The 15,811-nt window shown below is 35.9% G+C and overlaps 2 protein-coding genes across 2 annotated transcripts; one reads left to right on the forward strand and one right to left on the reverse strand.

Annotated features, from left to right (window-relative positions):
• Window positions 1–839: 839 nt before the first annotated feature.
• LOC134320080 (sterile alpha motif domain-containing protein 15-like) lies at window positions 840–5,855 on the reverse strand. The gene is made up of 3 exons (XM_063001380.1): window positions 5,758–5,855; window positions 2,733–2,831; window positions 840–1,242 (listed from the first exon to the last, which is right to left on the reverse strand). Exons 1-3 carry the CDS (start codon window positions 5,827–5,829, stop codon window positions 1,069–1,071), a joined length of 345 nt encoding a protein of 114 aa, XP_062857450.1. The 5' UTR covers window positions 5,830–5,855; the 3' UTR covers window positions 840–1,068.
• Window positions 5,856–7,838: 1,983 nt separating this feature from the next.
• Window positions 7,839–15,195, forward strand: entpd5b (ectonucleoside triphosphate diphosphohydrolase 5b). The gene is made up of 14 exons (XM_063001381.1): window positions 7,839–7,855; window positions 9,452–9,717; window positions 9,861–9,940; window positions 10,900–11,043; window positions 11,156–11,231; window positions 11,576–11,611; window positions 11,871–11,959; window positions 12,487–12,566; window positions 12,651–12,712; window positions 12,836–12,937; window positions 13,035–13,178; window positions 13,430–13,486; window positions 14,125–14,240; window positions 14,419–15,195. Exons 2-14 carry the CDS (start codon window positions 9,495–9,497, stop codon window positions 14,500–14,502), a joined length of 1,293 nt encoding a protein of 430 aa, XP_062857451.1. The 5' UTR covers window positions 7,839–7,855; window positions 9,452–9,494; the 3' UTR covers window positions 14,503–15,195.
• The last annotated feature ends 616 nt before the right edge of the window (window positions 15,196–15,811 follow it).

A 15,811-nucleotide genomic window follows, 5' to 3' on the forward strand; every position in this document is an offset into this window, starting at 1 on the left:
TGTTTCATAGAAAAAATAGTAGTGTTTTTATTTTACTCTCACAATATAAAAGTAAGACAACTTTAAGTTTGATCCTTAATCATTTTGGCACATGCCCATGCAGAGAACCCTCATGTGATTTGATCTAATCATTAGAAGCGTGTTTACATGAATACATTTGCATCCATTGTTCACCTATTATAAAACTATTATCAGGCTTAATAGTTTTGGCAAAACATTTTATATAGTGGGAAATATGGTGTCAGAATTGAATGAATGTGCCCGAATTCAAAATAGTTATTTCGTGCAAATCAGTATTTAGTCATGACTAAACTGAAGGTGTAGGTGCAGTTCATGGCACTGTGTAAAGGTAATCTGTACACAATTTCTGTGACTTTCTAAAAATAGTTGCCGTGTAGACCTTGGGTGAATCTTTGTAGGTTGATTACCTCTTGAAGGATTTGCTACTGTTCCGAGTTGTATCTATTTGAAGAGCATGTCTCTCATAGAGCTACAGAATCCTAAAGCCTAGAAATGATCGTGTAACCCTTTTAACCCTTTTATTTTTAGAAATGTTTTCTTAGCTGTTAAATCACAGGGTAGTGTTTTTGTAAAACCTTTAAGGTCAAGGTGTTTAACTTTAATGGTCTGGTAAAAATGAGTGAGATTTATAATTTACAGGCCCAGCTGACATTAAGCTTGGCTTTACCTTGTAAATTAAACTGGCTTAAAGTTAGTAAATTCGGTGAGTAGTGCCATTTTTTGTTTATTAATCTTAAATGATTTAGTGTGAAGTGGGAAATGACTATTTACAACACTGTATTTTTGTGTTTTCCACTGTTACAATAATAAAAAATGAATCCACGCAGGCATAAAAGGCTTTTAAATACATCCAAACTCACTAATTATACAACAAAATGAAAAACAATGCTGGAACAGTGAGCTATAGTCTGGGCAATTACTCACTTGAGGCAGATCATGTTGCTAAAACTGCAAACATAATGAAGCTCCTAGACCAAATCAAGCAACAAATCAAAGCTATTAAACTCAAAATAGAAAACAAAAATCATTAGCTGTTCATGTAGCTGTTTACTTCCTTTGGTAACTTAGGAACTGACTGTAGGTGAGGGAATCAGTTCTTTCTCCGGTCCTGCTTTTTATTTGCAGAAACATTCCCATATCATCTCGTGGAGGGTCAGCAATACTCCTGCTACACAATGGCTCAGAAATGCCCAGCAGCTCACGGACATGTGCTGAGATCCTCTGCAGGAAAGACACCAGAGTGATCAATATTTATAAATTGAAAGTATTATTATTATTATTTACAGTTTTTATTTTTTAATATTGTCATTATTATATGTCATGCTTTTCTATACAATTAGAATGTCTCCATACCACTTTGAACAGAAACAATCATAAACTATGGTTAATTTATCACCCATTTCTAACATTTTAACTCATTACAAAACCAAGGGCAGTCATACAGCCTTGTCCTCTTCCTTGCTGCCATAGCAGCCTTCACTCTTTTGGAAAGACTTTCCACAAAATTGAGCAGAAACAGCATTTGTTAGGTCAGGTACACACTCTTTATTTTAATTTCTCACAAAAGTGTTTAAAGGGAGTTAAGGTTAGGGCTTTGTGCAGGCAACTGGAACTTCTCCACACCAACATTATCAAAGTACGTCTGTATGGACCTCATTCAGTGCACAGGGACACAGTTCTAAGAATGAAAAATATTATATAATTTCACAAATTACATATGCCTATTGGTAATGGCTAGAACTTTATACCTTATAGGGTTAACCATTCGACTGTACATAACATCACTTTCCACTAGTTGTATTCAGTATCTAATCAATACAAGACTTTATCATTCAAAACATAACACATTTTGTACAAATGCTACTAGGCAAGGGCACGACCTAAACTTTGGCACTTACTGCTGCAAATCCAAAATATATTAAGCATTGTCATATTTTGTTGTTTGGGTTGTTTGTAGTTAAATTATAATGATCTTTTAACATCTCTCCAAACTGCTGCAATGTTTACAGCTTATCAGCTATGTTTGTAGCCTCCATGTATCTTATCTGTGATTTTCTGCTTATTCTATACATGTAAATGTATTAAAATGTAGTATGTAATTCTACGTCAGCCATTACTTTTCTAACAATAGTGATCATTAAAATAAAATTACAATTTACATATTTTAACTTCTATTAGTGGTTCTGCTTATATCAGTATGTGTATCAGTTCTTTAATGCTGATGCTGGCATGCAGTCCAAATACCAAATGCCTGTGACTTGATAGCTCCACTGAGTTTTGCTTAATTAATGACTAGGGAGAAAACACAACCACTAGCCAAACCATCTCGATGATGCCGAACAAAAGGCTACAAATCAAAATACAAAAGGAGGATGCAGAGTGAGACGAAGCATCTCATTTAGACTAAACAATAATATCTAGTGTCAGTGTTACTTCCAAAATTTGTCCAAAGGGTGAGACATTTCCGGTCCATGGCTGCACTTAATGTCACTTTGAATGCTTTATATAAGATCTGAATGCAATGCAAGTTATTCTTATAAGCCCACTGGTAAGAAATCTGCTCATAACTAATGATAACTAAACTAGCCTAGTAATAAAAAGAGAGAGTTTAACTTCACTGTGAAGAGCCCACCCTACACTTTGGATATTACTGCCTTTTTTTCTGTTGTATTGAATTTGTATTATGTTAAAGATGATGCATGTCTTCTTACCTTCATATGTTCAAAATTAGTGATTCCTATTTGTGGCAAGTAGCAGCAGTTTACATAGATTAGCTTTTTCCCAGTGATGTGATTCTCAGTAAAACAACCCTGTGGACAGTTTAATACATAATTAAAATACAATATAAATAATGATTGTTTCAAATAATCATGACAAACCTATGTCTTTGGATCATTTCCAAACAGCATGGAAAGTGTGTGTGTGCGTGCGCGCTTATCTGTACATCTGCATTCATGTGTGCATTGTAATGTTGTTATAAGGAGAAGCGGAGGACCCAAGAATGCAGAGAAATATATATATTTATTTGTTATAAACAATATATATTTTATAAAACACAAAATTGGAAAAGGATAACAAAAAACAAATCGGGAGAACCCCGATTGAAGCCGCAGGCGCCGCAGGCAACTGAAAAAGACAAAAATGAAAAATATATAAATAAACACAATACCGCGAGTCACGAACCCGGATCGCCGGCGTGCGAGGCGTTCGTGTACTCACAGAGCTATCTACTAGCTGGAAAAAAAGGGGGAAGTCTCGCGCTTAAAAGGCGCCGAGAACAAACGGTCCCAAAACGCGGAGAAGAGAAACCAAAACCGAAACCGGCAAGAGTTTCGGAGTTTCTCGGACCAGCGCTGTCACCAGCTTCGCACCGCTGAGCTGGGAGGAAACCGATCTGCTAAGGGGGGAAAAATAGAGAACACAAAAAGGTTACTGCGCGGATCCGAACCGACGCTGACAGCGTCATAAACAAACGCTTAGCCCACTAGGCTAAGCTGGCACTGAAGGGTCCGCCTACTTTAGCGGATAAGATCTCTTTCGCTGTACCGGCGGCTAGGCTAACGTTAGCCACCAGCTAACGGATACAGAGGAGATCTGGCAAAAAGGCGAGGAACAGAACAGCAGCGCGAGGACTGCGCGGGGTCGCACCGATCTTTCCCTACCTGGAAAAGAAAACCCTATTTACCTCTGTCTTTCAACATACACACCCGACCATTCTAGTAATGCCCGGGGATACCGAACTGACCCTGAAAAAAGGGGTGCGACTGCACAGCCATTGCGTGTGAAAACAAGAGAGAAGGTGCGACCCCTACAGCTATGCGAGGCTCACTTAAATAGCGCGAGTGCAGCTGCAGGTCGTTGCACTAATTAGGCAGCCTCCTATTTAAAGCTTTGCTGTTCTGTGCTCTGTAACACCTGCGACGCTGGGAGCTGGTGGTGCGTTCACCAGACGCCGCAGGTACCCTAACAAATGTGATGTCTTTGTTTGTCAGAGTTAAGGGGAGTAGATATTGCTGATGTCTATGAAAAGTAAATCGTTTTGCATTCCACATGATGCTGGCAAAGCAAAACTGTACAATGATGACAAAGCAGTATAAAAGAAATGCTGTGGACCTCAATGTTAAAAAGGAGGGGGAATACAAACTGTAGCCCAATAAAACGGAGATGGTGGCTCTTAAGCCTATCCAATTAGCTTCCTGTGGGCCAACTTCCACCCTTGTGTGATCATTTATTGGCCCTTTAATTGGTTCCTACCAGCTAATTCAATTAGAATTTTGTACACACTAGAGAAAATTTATTTCTGTCTTGCGCAGTCAGTGGTAAGAAAAAATTTGCATATGTAACTACTAAATCTGATGCAAAGATCTGCTTCCTCCACTTCAGGCATGTTTATCTGTTTCAGCTATCGATATATGATCTCTTAAGCTAAATCTACAGATAAGACAGCTGAAATTCCAAACCATTTATTATAATTTATGTATTGTTATTTTATTTTAATGTTTTACCACCGCGTTATCCTGATTAGTTTCAAGCAATCTATTGCAGGATCTGGGCCACCCCCCTCAGACATAGACAATCATGTCAGTGTGCAGATGCCTGACTGGCTGATACCACCACTGGGGATTCAAACCATGGATACCTTTGTGCCAGCCAAGCTCCATTTATTGTTATAATAATGTTAATACTACTATGAGGGATGTTCAAAAAGTTTCCGCACTTATATTTATACTTATATACTTATATTTTGGTTGGAAATGGTAAGGGCGGAAGGAGTAGTGATTGGTCGTGTCTGAGAGACTGAGAGAGAGCTTATAGTCTGGATTTAGCGCCATCTGATTTCCACCTTTTTGAATTGCTCAAAGAATGTTTTAAGGGGAAGAAGATTTTCATGTGATGATGTGAAAGCAGTGGTACATCAGTGGCTACTCACTCAACCAAAAACATTTTTGCTGATGACATTAAAAAGTTGGTATGACACTGGAAAAAATTCATTGGAAAGTGGCTATGTAGAAAAGTGATGTAATTTGTTTTTGAAATCTTTAATAAATAGAGGTTTAAAAGTGCGGAAACTTTTTGAAGAATCCTCATACTATCACTACTACTACGACCAACAATAATAATAATAACCATTATTTTTTTATATCACTTAAGAAATACAATATATTTCATTTTCTTCAACTGATATATCCTGTGGTTGTGGTGGGTCCAGTTCCACTGGGTGAAAGGCAGGAATACCCAGGGCAGGGCGCCAGTCCATCGGAAGGCTTTGATGCACACTTACCCATTCGTTCCCTTTACCTATTGGCACTTTACAGTAGCCAGTACAACTACCAGAATGATTTTAAAAGGATCCTTAAACATATGGAGATCATGCCAAGCTTCCACACAACCAGTGACCCACGCTGGTGCTGTGCGGCGCTACCTGCTGCGCCATCTAGCTGCAGTTATACAGGTATATTTGAAGTATGGAGCTGTGATTTTGCTGTACTTGTTTAACACTGTATAATGAATTACATATCTCTGAAACATCCGCTGCTTTCTAATATATGACTTAGATTGTACCAGAGGTCTAATCAAGGTCTCCAGCTAATCCAGGATGATGATTTTTCAGGAGGTACCTACACTGTTTAGATCTGTCTATGGCATGTCATTTAACTGCTATCCATATGAGTTAAAATATATGGCTTTTATAAGAGCATACATTATTTACAACAAGGGATTATTTTACTGATTTACCATGTATTGGGGAAATCCGATAGATCGTATCCACTCAGCCACGTCCTGACTGCTCCACTTAAGGAACTCCATTTCTGCGTTAGTTTTGTTACCATGGTAACAGTCCAACCAACGAGAAGCGCAGGTTGCACACGCAGCTAATGTGCATATTGTTCAAAAAGTAACATGCACAATATTTTGTCCTTTATTTATTATTACAGTTTAACTAACGTCTTTAGCTTGGTTAGTAGCAGTCTACAATCTGGCGCCTCCTGAAAAACATTGTCACTTACATCTTGATTCTAAGCTAGCCATGCACAGCCCATAGAACTGCATACAGAGTCAATGTTTGTATTAAATTTATGAACCTATTAGTGTGTAACTAGCTGTAAGACAAATAAGCACTATTTAAAGGCTTAAGCCTAATTAATTATTAAAATGAGGGTCTGTTGCTGGTTTACATAGTATAGAAAATCAAATGGTTATATCTTTACCCTTAAATATCCAGAAACCAGTCAATTAAATCCACTAACAATAAAACACCACTAAGCACTTTATAGCACAGCCATTGATTACATTATAAGATACAACTGCAATAAAGATAAATACTGTGGGCAGTGCAATTATTGACTGTATCCCATCTGTTGCTTTGAACACTTTGTTACCCTTCTGTTCACCATTTATTACTTGAAAGGGAGTCCCACATGACCTTTGCTGACCAGATGATCTTTGAGTGGTAGACCATTCTTAGCAACACAATGACACAACAACATGGCTATGATAGTGAACTGTGTGATGTTCTGACATAAGTGTATCTGGTGCAGCAGTGTTGCTGGGATTAATAAATACTATTTTACTGGCCTATTTATTAGAAACACCTGTAAGCTGTTAAAACCTGCTAGCACTTGTAGAGACTAGAGCTATGTTTTGTCTGATCTAAGAACTCTGTTGACTTCATATTTTTGGTTGGAGCACTATTCACTTCTCAGCACTGAGCACTTATAATATCATGCTATTACCATGTTGGTGTCATTGCAATTTTAAGAATTGTCCACCACCCAAATAACATCTGGGAAGAGGTCAGGCTAATGTTCTGTACATAAACCAGATAACAAAGCAGCTATACAGTAAATTTAAGAAAAATGTATAGTAGCATTGCCCGAAAATTGGGTTGGTACGTATATAGCCTACTTTTCTTAGTGAAAAGTATATGAACAATTTTATTTTTTTTTTTATTTTTTTATTTCCACTTAATTAATATTTAACCAGAAAAATAACGCTAATAATTTTTAAATGAAAAGCAATACATTGAATCCGTACGTTATTTTTTCGCTTGATGTTACCTGAAAACTTCATTACCCAGAATCACTACGGTTAGTTTCAAGCGTGTCGCCATTTTTTGTGTAGTCTATTTCAAACTATCTACATTCACAAATAATAACTTTTTTAATCGGTTACAGGAATGTACATTCACGCAATAAAACGATAATGAACTTTACACTACGTTGTATTTTTAATCAGTAAATGTAAATAATTCAAATATCTCTTAGCATGGACTGGATGGGCGAGATGATTTCGCTTAGTAAGCGCAAGAAACAGCTGTAGCTACCGGTCAAGTTTTATTACCCACCCCGCAGGGCTAAAATTACCTGCTGACTGTACCAAAGTCGGTTATTTTTTTATTACAAAATGATTTAGACGCTCAAATGGGGGGAATTATGTGTTTTTATTTTATTTTGTCCTGATTTATTACTCGTAAATTAGCTAATGTTGTTTAGCAGCGAAACTATCCGCCCATATTTCATAAGTAAACAGCTAGCATAGCAACACTGTCACTAGGCTTGTGTTTCCTCAGCAGTGTGTGATGTATTCATGTAAACTATACACAGTAATTACTGCTTCACCCCACAAACACCTGACTACTGCTTGTTAAGCAACTCGACACATCAGCGATTTCTTATAGGAGAAAATGTTTAGTTAACTTAGTGATCAGTGAGACACCGCCTATTTATGAAAAGCTAAACCAAATATGGGTGAGCCAGGAGAGAGACGACATGCCAGGAAAATAATAAGCTGACATCTGCCAACTTTAATCTACTGCTGGCTGTGCAAATTACAGGTGGGTGCACATCACTATTACACTAGCAGTGCACTCAATATCAACGTTTCTCTTTACACTTCAGGTAAATCCTCACGAACAATGATAAAAGGTCAATACATTTGCAATTGCAATATTCTAAAAGTTTAAACAGTATTTAAAAATCTCAACAACACTGCTGCACCTAGTGCAACCATACACGCACTATGTCATTACTATGATGTTAGTGACATTGCAGTGCTGAGAATGGTTCATTACCCAGTCATCATCTGGTAAGTAAGTATGAGATTTCTGTTTAAATGCTGAAAAGTGGGGTAACTTAGTAATTGTATACCTACAAAGTTTGTATGTGTAGTGGGCATAGCTTGTAAATAAAATTAGTAAATGTTTGTAACAGATGTATGCTGGTTAAGTGTTTTTAACAGCCTTAATTAAATGTTTAAACAACATTTTATTGCTAACCATTGGCTATGAGGTCTTACCCAGTCCCACTCCACTGTTCTTACATTGTTTTTGTTATTATTATTATTATTATTATTATTATTTATTATTAATGTCATCAGTAAGTCTGTAAAGACTGGAGGAAATTCCTTTTTTGAATTTATTTTTGTACAGTATTTTTAAAATTATATTTTTATATAATTTCAACCTAAAACACAGCCTCTTCATAGAATATTCAGACTAACTAAATGTTGTGCATTGTGAACCGATCCTTTAGCTCTGTATAATTAAACTGTGATTGCCTACACTTTTGGGATAGCAGTAAAGTTTGCCAAAGCCATATTAACTTTGTCAGCTCCAGATGTTCAAAGCAATTGGTTGGTTGTACTCATTCCAAAATAAACTACTATGCTGTGACACACCTTTGACCACTTTAAAACTCCTTTGCATAGAAGCCACCATAGCCAATTTACATTTTGTTTGAGAAAATACAGCCACAGCTTGAGCCGAACATTGTGATGGCAGATAAGTAAATAATACATTTCCTTCATATTTAAGGTATCTGTTTAGTTTTTTTCCTTTAGATTGTTAGATGCTAGTAAAAGCTTGCATCTTTAATTTTCAAAATTGAAAGCACCTGTTTTGTTATAGAGAAAATACATGGCTGTTGTGTTTTAAGTTAACTGAACGCTTATTGTATTATCTTATGTCTTATTGACAGTTGGTATTAATCTCATGTGTTTTACTAACAAAGCATTAAACATGAAAAAGAAAACATGTTAATTAAAACTATCATTGTATATATTGTATAAAACTGTGATTGTATATATAAAAGAAATGTGTTAACAAAAACAGAATTTATTTTAATATTTTCAACCATTTTCAGTAAATGTATTGTTCTTTTAAACATATACAAATAATTAGGTAGTTATAAAAAATAATGTGGGCCTATTAATAACACGTATGTGTTTGTAGGTTGCAGGTAGATATTGTGGGTGGCACTGGAACCATTGCTTGAATGTTTTATTTAGTGGTTAAATAGGGATTAGTTGTACACCTTAATTCAGCTACAGTTCAACTTTATTAGTTTCATATTCTTCCTGAGCGCTGTTGCCTATGTTGTGTGTTAGACTTGCTGTGCACCTGACACCCTTTTTTCTTTTCTAACAACTTTAGTAAAGAGAAGGTGTAGTCTGTTTTCTGAAGAACTTCAGTAGGGATGCCTTCTGTGCTGCATTCGTTCCTTTTGTGGATTCTGCTGAGGGTTTCCATAAGCCAGGGTTATGTGGGCAATGCCCAGGATCTCACTCCAGGCTTTGGAAATATATTGCCCTCTGCTTCCCATCCTGCCAATGCTAGCCAAAAGTTCTATGGTATCATGTTTGATGCTGGGAGCACTGGAACTCGTGTTCATATTTACAGTTTCATACAGAAAGACCCAGGTGAGGGATTAATTTTTTACATTTTATAAAAACAGGTCGACTGTGTTCATATTCAGCATTTTAGGTCAAATCTATAAATCTGACAATTAGACTTTCTGTGAGTTTGCAAAGATCATATACTTTTTGTGTCATTTTCATTTTAGATGGATTACCCATTTTGGATAATGAAATATTTGATTCAGTCAAACCAGGCTTGTCTGCTTATGCTGACATGCCTGAAAATGTAAGTAATCACTCTAACTTGTGTTTTGAGATCTTGTTTTTACTCAACAAAGTGTGTGATGGTTCCCCCTCTGTTATTTTGTATATAATAAAAGAAGCACTGATCTTTTGTCTATTATCATATACAGTAGCTGCACACTATTATTTTTGTAATTTTAGTGTGTATTTTAAATTTTTGCATTTTATATACAGTACTAATAATAGCATAGAATACCCTTATTTACCGTTATTGTATAATAAAATATTAGAATTTTTAGATATTAATGGATGTGCAATTTTGAAACATAAGGCACTCAAGTGGAGCTGCGGTCTATTACAAGATCCAGGCATACACACACTGGATTGGCAATGTTTTCAGTGTCTGAAGGGCCACGATGGATTGGTGTTCTTTCTGGGTTGTAGTTCTGCCTTGCACCCAGTGCTTTCGGGTAAACCGGACCCATTGTGACCCTGACCAGAATAAAATGTAGGTAAAAAAGGAAAAGTAAATCTTTTATTTTGGGTGTCCCAAACCTGAAATTACTACAATAAAAATGTGAAATTACTGTCTCACTAACAGTGTCCATAGTGTTTTGCCACTATGTTTTATGAAGTAGGTGATTTGTGGTGCAGCTTTTTGTTTATTACTAGCCCAGTAAGCAGACTGGCTAACATATTCTTAATAAACTAGCCTGCACTGTCCATGTGGTTTTTCTCTAGTTACTATCTACCAGATTTTTCCCAGATTTGTTTTGTTTGGCTTATAGATTTTAGTGAGTAAATTATGCTCTAGATTAATTAATAGATAAATTGACACCCTGTCAATGTTTCTGAATCGGCTCTGGATCCCCTCTGATCGAGACATCAATGAAACGGTTACTGATGATGAACAGCAAATGAATAAATACGACTATATTTTTAAATTTTAACAGTCCTGTGCTGGTTCTTTTGTTTTTGGTGTGTTTGTGTGTCTAACTAAAGGCAAGACTTCCAGTAAAGCAGTTGCTGGAGGTTGCTAAGAGTGCTGTGCCTCATACTCAGTGGAAACAAACCCCACTAATGCTGAAGGCTACAGCAGGACTGAGAATGCTGCCATCTGCCAAAGCTCATGCACTGTTAGAGCAGGTAGAAAATGTCTAAGAACAGTTTCAGTGAGTGAGTGTGCTGTGTTTCCAGTGATTTCACTTGGCCTGTTTATGCCTTCCACTACCTGATCTGCATATTTTCTCTCCTTTAGGTTCAAGATGTGTTTGATGAATCTCCATTCACTGTACCTACTAACAGTGTTAGCATAATGGATGGAACAAGTGAAGGTATGTTGACCTTTTGCACTGACCAGTTAGCCACTTTCATTATGTATGTATAATTGAACAATGCCAGCGAAACTAACTTGGTCAGTCTAATCTGAAAACAGACTGTAGCCATGGATAGATCAGTTGTCTCAGTAAGTCCTTAGTAAATTGTGGTGTTTGATTTATTAGCAGCGTTGAGGCATGTCAGGTTGCCAAATGCAAATATATTATGGGTTTTGTGGCCATTACTAACTACATGTAATTGGATTCAATATGGGCACCGGATTTAGTGTGACCCTGACAAGGAAAAGTGCTACTCAGGAGACAATAACTAACATAAAATGCTTCTTATCATTTCTCTGTAGGGATCTTGGCCTGGGTGACTCTAAACTTTTTGTCAGGTAAATATAAAGCCTTTTTATAACTCTGCACTGGAATAAAGTTAATGTAACCACTAATATAAGTAAAGTTGAATTGACTGTAACATTTAGCATTATATAATATCTTCATTGTTCCTTAGTAAAAGCTGTAAATGTTATTAATACTCAGTTTACTTCAATTTTCTGTGAAGTCAGTATTGATATATTTTTCTCTGAAGTGTGACTTTAAAGGTGGCAGTCACCAACTGAATGTTAAGAGCCTTTTACAATCTACTTTTAGGTCATCTTCATCCCAGCACTAAAAATTCTGTTGGAATTTTGGATTTGGGTGGAGGGTCAACTCAAATCACCTTCCTTCCCAGGTCAAAGGTAAGTGCAGCTAAGGGTATACAGTAATACAGGTACAATTGGTATGTATAGTAAACTTTTTTAATTTTTTTATGTGTTTGAGCTTTGAATTTGGATAAAATAACAAATTGATTGTGTATACAAAACACTGTGACGAAAAGCGTTTGGAGAAACAACATTATATATTGGCAATGTGAATTCTTGTGTGCAGATTAATCTAATGACATGAAACGGACAGTTTTATTTTATTTTGCATGATGATTTTTGTTTGTCGTTTGTGTCTTTCAAAAGGGTTTCTTGCTACTTTGATGTCAGATGTTTGAGAATTGAATTGCCCAGTTGTTGGCTTGAAAGATCTTTTCTTTGTATTATTCCTGGTTTAGCTGCACTAATTATTCTTAAAGTGTTGCTAGTCAAGGTATACATTGTGTGCTGCAGTGAATACTGGGATTAGTTAAATTCGCTGGAATATTGCAATCCATAATTTTTAGACAGACTGGTAAAATGAAGTATTCTTATTAAACTATTCTTCTCATTTGTGTTTACAGGAAACAGTTGAAAAAGCTCCTGCTGATTACATAGCAAGATTCAGTATGTTTAACGCAACCTATAAGTTATATACTCACAGGTAAGTTTAATAAATAATATTGTCTCAAATTTAAACATATAAAACACAATTCTGCATTTAGTTTGTGTTGTTATTTTATTTTAGCTACCCAAAGAATGGACTTAAAGCAGCTCAACTTGCAGCTCTTGGTGCTTTAGGATCAAAAGGTACAGACAGTAGGGAGGTTTGTGCTGCTGGACTCATCCACTGTTTTCAGTGTTGACTTATAAAATGAATATCAAATATTCAGCCCTCATCACTAATGGTTTTGTGATACTGTACTGTTTTAGATCTGGATAGGAAGATTTTCCAAAGCTCTTGTCTGCCCAAGACATACAAAGGCAAAATTAGCTTTGGAGAGTTGACATACAAAGTCAGTGGAGATCCAGAAGGTAAAATGCATTGATAAGAAAACCAAGTTCTGGACAGATTGTATTACTGACAGTATTAAATGCAATGCATTATAATGTTTGTCTTTTCTCTCTTAAGGTTCTACTGGATACAAAAGCTGTTACCAAGAGATGCTAAAGGTTGTAAAGGGCATCATACAACAGCCGAATGAGCTGGAAAATAGCTCAGTGTTTTATGCCTTCTCCTACTATTTTGATCATGCTGTTGAGGCAGGCCTCATAGGTGAGAAAAAAGCTACATCAAAGATAGAATTATTTGAGTTGACTTTAGTACTGGGTATTAGTTAATCTCACAACTCTCACAATAGACATTGTATCAAAAACAACTTAAAAAAGACTGTTTGAAATTGTATACATGCATTACAACATGCTCCCATCTGTTAACCATCATCATTGGTGCCTGTTTTATTTTTTTGTGAGTACAATATTATGCTGGCAGTAAATGCTAATGAACTGTATTTTTTTTTATTACAGATGCAGCTAGAGGCGGGGCTGTGCAGGTGCGGGACTTTAGGAAAAGATCTAAAGAGGGTAACCAGTCTTTCTTATCTCACACTTTTGTTTGTGTTTTGGGGTGTTTCATTTTATTATTATCAGCCACTTTATTCTGGTCAGGGTTGCAGCAGGTCTGTTTCACTGGAAAATACAGAGCGCTAGGCAGTGATGCCCTGGACAGGATGCCAATCTATCACAGAGCTGTCGTTGGATCCACCTCAGCCCTCATTTGGAAAATAATAATCTAGGGCACATGGAATGCCATTGTTTGTCATATATACATATACAACGTGTACAGCACAATTAAATTCTTTTTCCGCATTTCCCAGCTTGTTTGTAAGCTGGGGTCATAGTGCTGGGTCAGCCATTGTGTGGCGACATTATGTAGCGGTTATTGAGGATGAATGAATGAATCATAACCTATATAGATAGAGTAATTATGCAGACTAAACTACAGTTCAGAGGAAGTAAGACAAGGTTTTGTCCGCATGCAAAAGTTTTTTGCTATTATTAAGCTGAAGACATGTTAATGGCATCAGATGAGAGAAATATTTCAGAAAAAATTCTTAATGAGAAGTTGAGTAGCAACACATTTTTGCAAATTACAATAATTCCTATATATATATATATATATACAGTATATATACAGTATATGTTTTTTTTTTTTTTTATAGCTTGCGACACAGAGTCTATGCATAATTCAGACAATCCCTTCCTGTGTATGGATCTTACATATATAACCTGTCTTCTGAAGGATGGTTATGGCTTCAAGGAAAGCACAGTTCTGCAGGTACTCTTTACACTAGCGGTAGCCAGATGCAATTTAAGGCTATTAATCAAGTAATTTATTTTGGTGATATTGGTTATTATGTGTTTTGCTTGTTTTACTGCATTAAACCATGAAAAATACAATTTCCAATATGTTTGTTTAATTTAGGACTCACTAGCTGTACTTTTTTTTCTGATAGCTGACCAAGAAGTTGAATAAAGTGGAAACCAGCTGGGCTTTGGGGGCCACAATCAGTTACTTTCAACACTTTAAAATTGTGTGAGGCAAAAGGAAGCCGCCTTATCCAGAGCAGTGACCGAACCAGCTGAATTTAGCTCAACCAGTGGACTTCTGGTGACCCTCTGGTAAATGAAACAATGTGTGATTTGGCTCTCTGTGACAAGTGAATTCAGAAAGTATTTAGACCTCTAGACTTTCTGAATACTTTGCATTGTGGATTTGATTTGAAATAGTGTTAACCGTGGTCAGTTGCTTGTGTAGAAGGACAAAATGACCATGCATGTTAATTTGCTAAAACTGCTATGAACTTGAAACTGGTGAATATAACTGGTTACCATTATGAACTGGGAATGGGTGTGTCATTGTTTTAGACTTATTGTCCTAACCAGTGGTCCATTGTATCTTCTTGTAAAACTATATTTGAGGTTTTGATGTATTTGGTCACATAATTAAGGATGTTTTAATGCAGGGGTTGTTTAATGCAGATACAGGACTAGTTTTATTATATACAGTGGTGCATTGCTGCCAATTAAAAAATATATAATATTCAGTGTGCTGTTAAAACAACATACTTTTTGGTTAAAATGGCATCATTTTAAATTTTATTACAATTTTTACATTTTATTTAAAATAAAAAATTGTCATTTGTCAAACTACTGGGTTAAACGGGTAGTTGCTGCTTTACATGCAGTGTCAGGAAACAACTATTCAACCACTCTTATTTTTGTTATACTTAAGTGCATATATTTACTTTAGATGAAAATGCACAGTGTCTTTTAGTTTTGTATTTTTAATTAAAGTATGTATTTATAAGCATAAACAAATATGTTTTAATATTTAATTAAATAGAGAAATAAATCAAAATAACACCTTGTTGCAAAGCCTTCTTGTGGAATTAAATCTTGAAGACATCTGTAAGAAATTATTTGCTTTTTAAAGCAGTGGTTTTCTAACAACAGTTCTTCTGATAGATGCAGTTCTAAAATTCTGTTAATTTTGAATAAAAACAGTCAGAGAACTTTTTTAGAGACCATTTAAATCATTGTGGCTGTATACTTAAGCCTTTTACTCGAGTATGGCTTGGTACATTGTGTAAGTAATGTATTCTTTAATTACATATACTACTTTGGTACTGTTTACAATATGTTATTGTTTTATTTATGATGTTTTTGAGATCATATGCAAACATGACAAGCTGAATTACAGAGCTCTGTTTTTGTTTTATTTAATAATGGCTATGGTTTGTTGCAGTGCTCACATGCAAATTGGGATTTGGTTGTTTTTATTTTAGCAGAGAAGTTTGTGTGTGGTGCAGTGTGGTCTTGTTTAGATCTACTCTGTAACTCTTGTTC

Source organism: Trichomycterus rosablanca, chromosome 9 (assembly GCF_030014385.1).
Source record: "Trichomycterus rosablanca isolate fTriRos1 chromosome 9, fTriRos1.hap1, whole genome shotgun sequence".
Taxonomy (NCBI): Eukaryota; Metazoa; Chordata; class Actinopteri; order Siluriformes; family Trichomycteridae; genus Trichomycterus; species Trichomycterus rosablanca.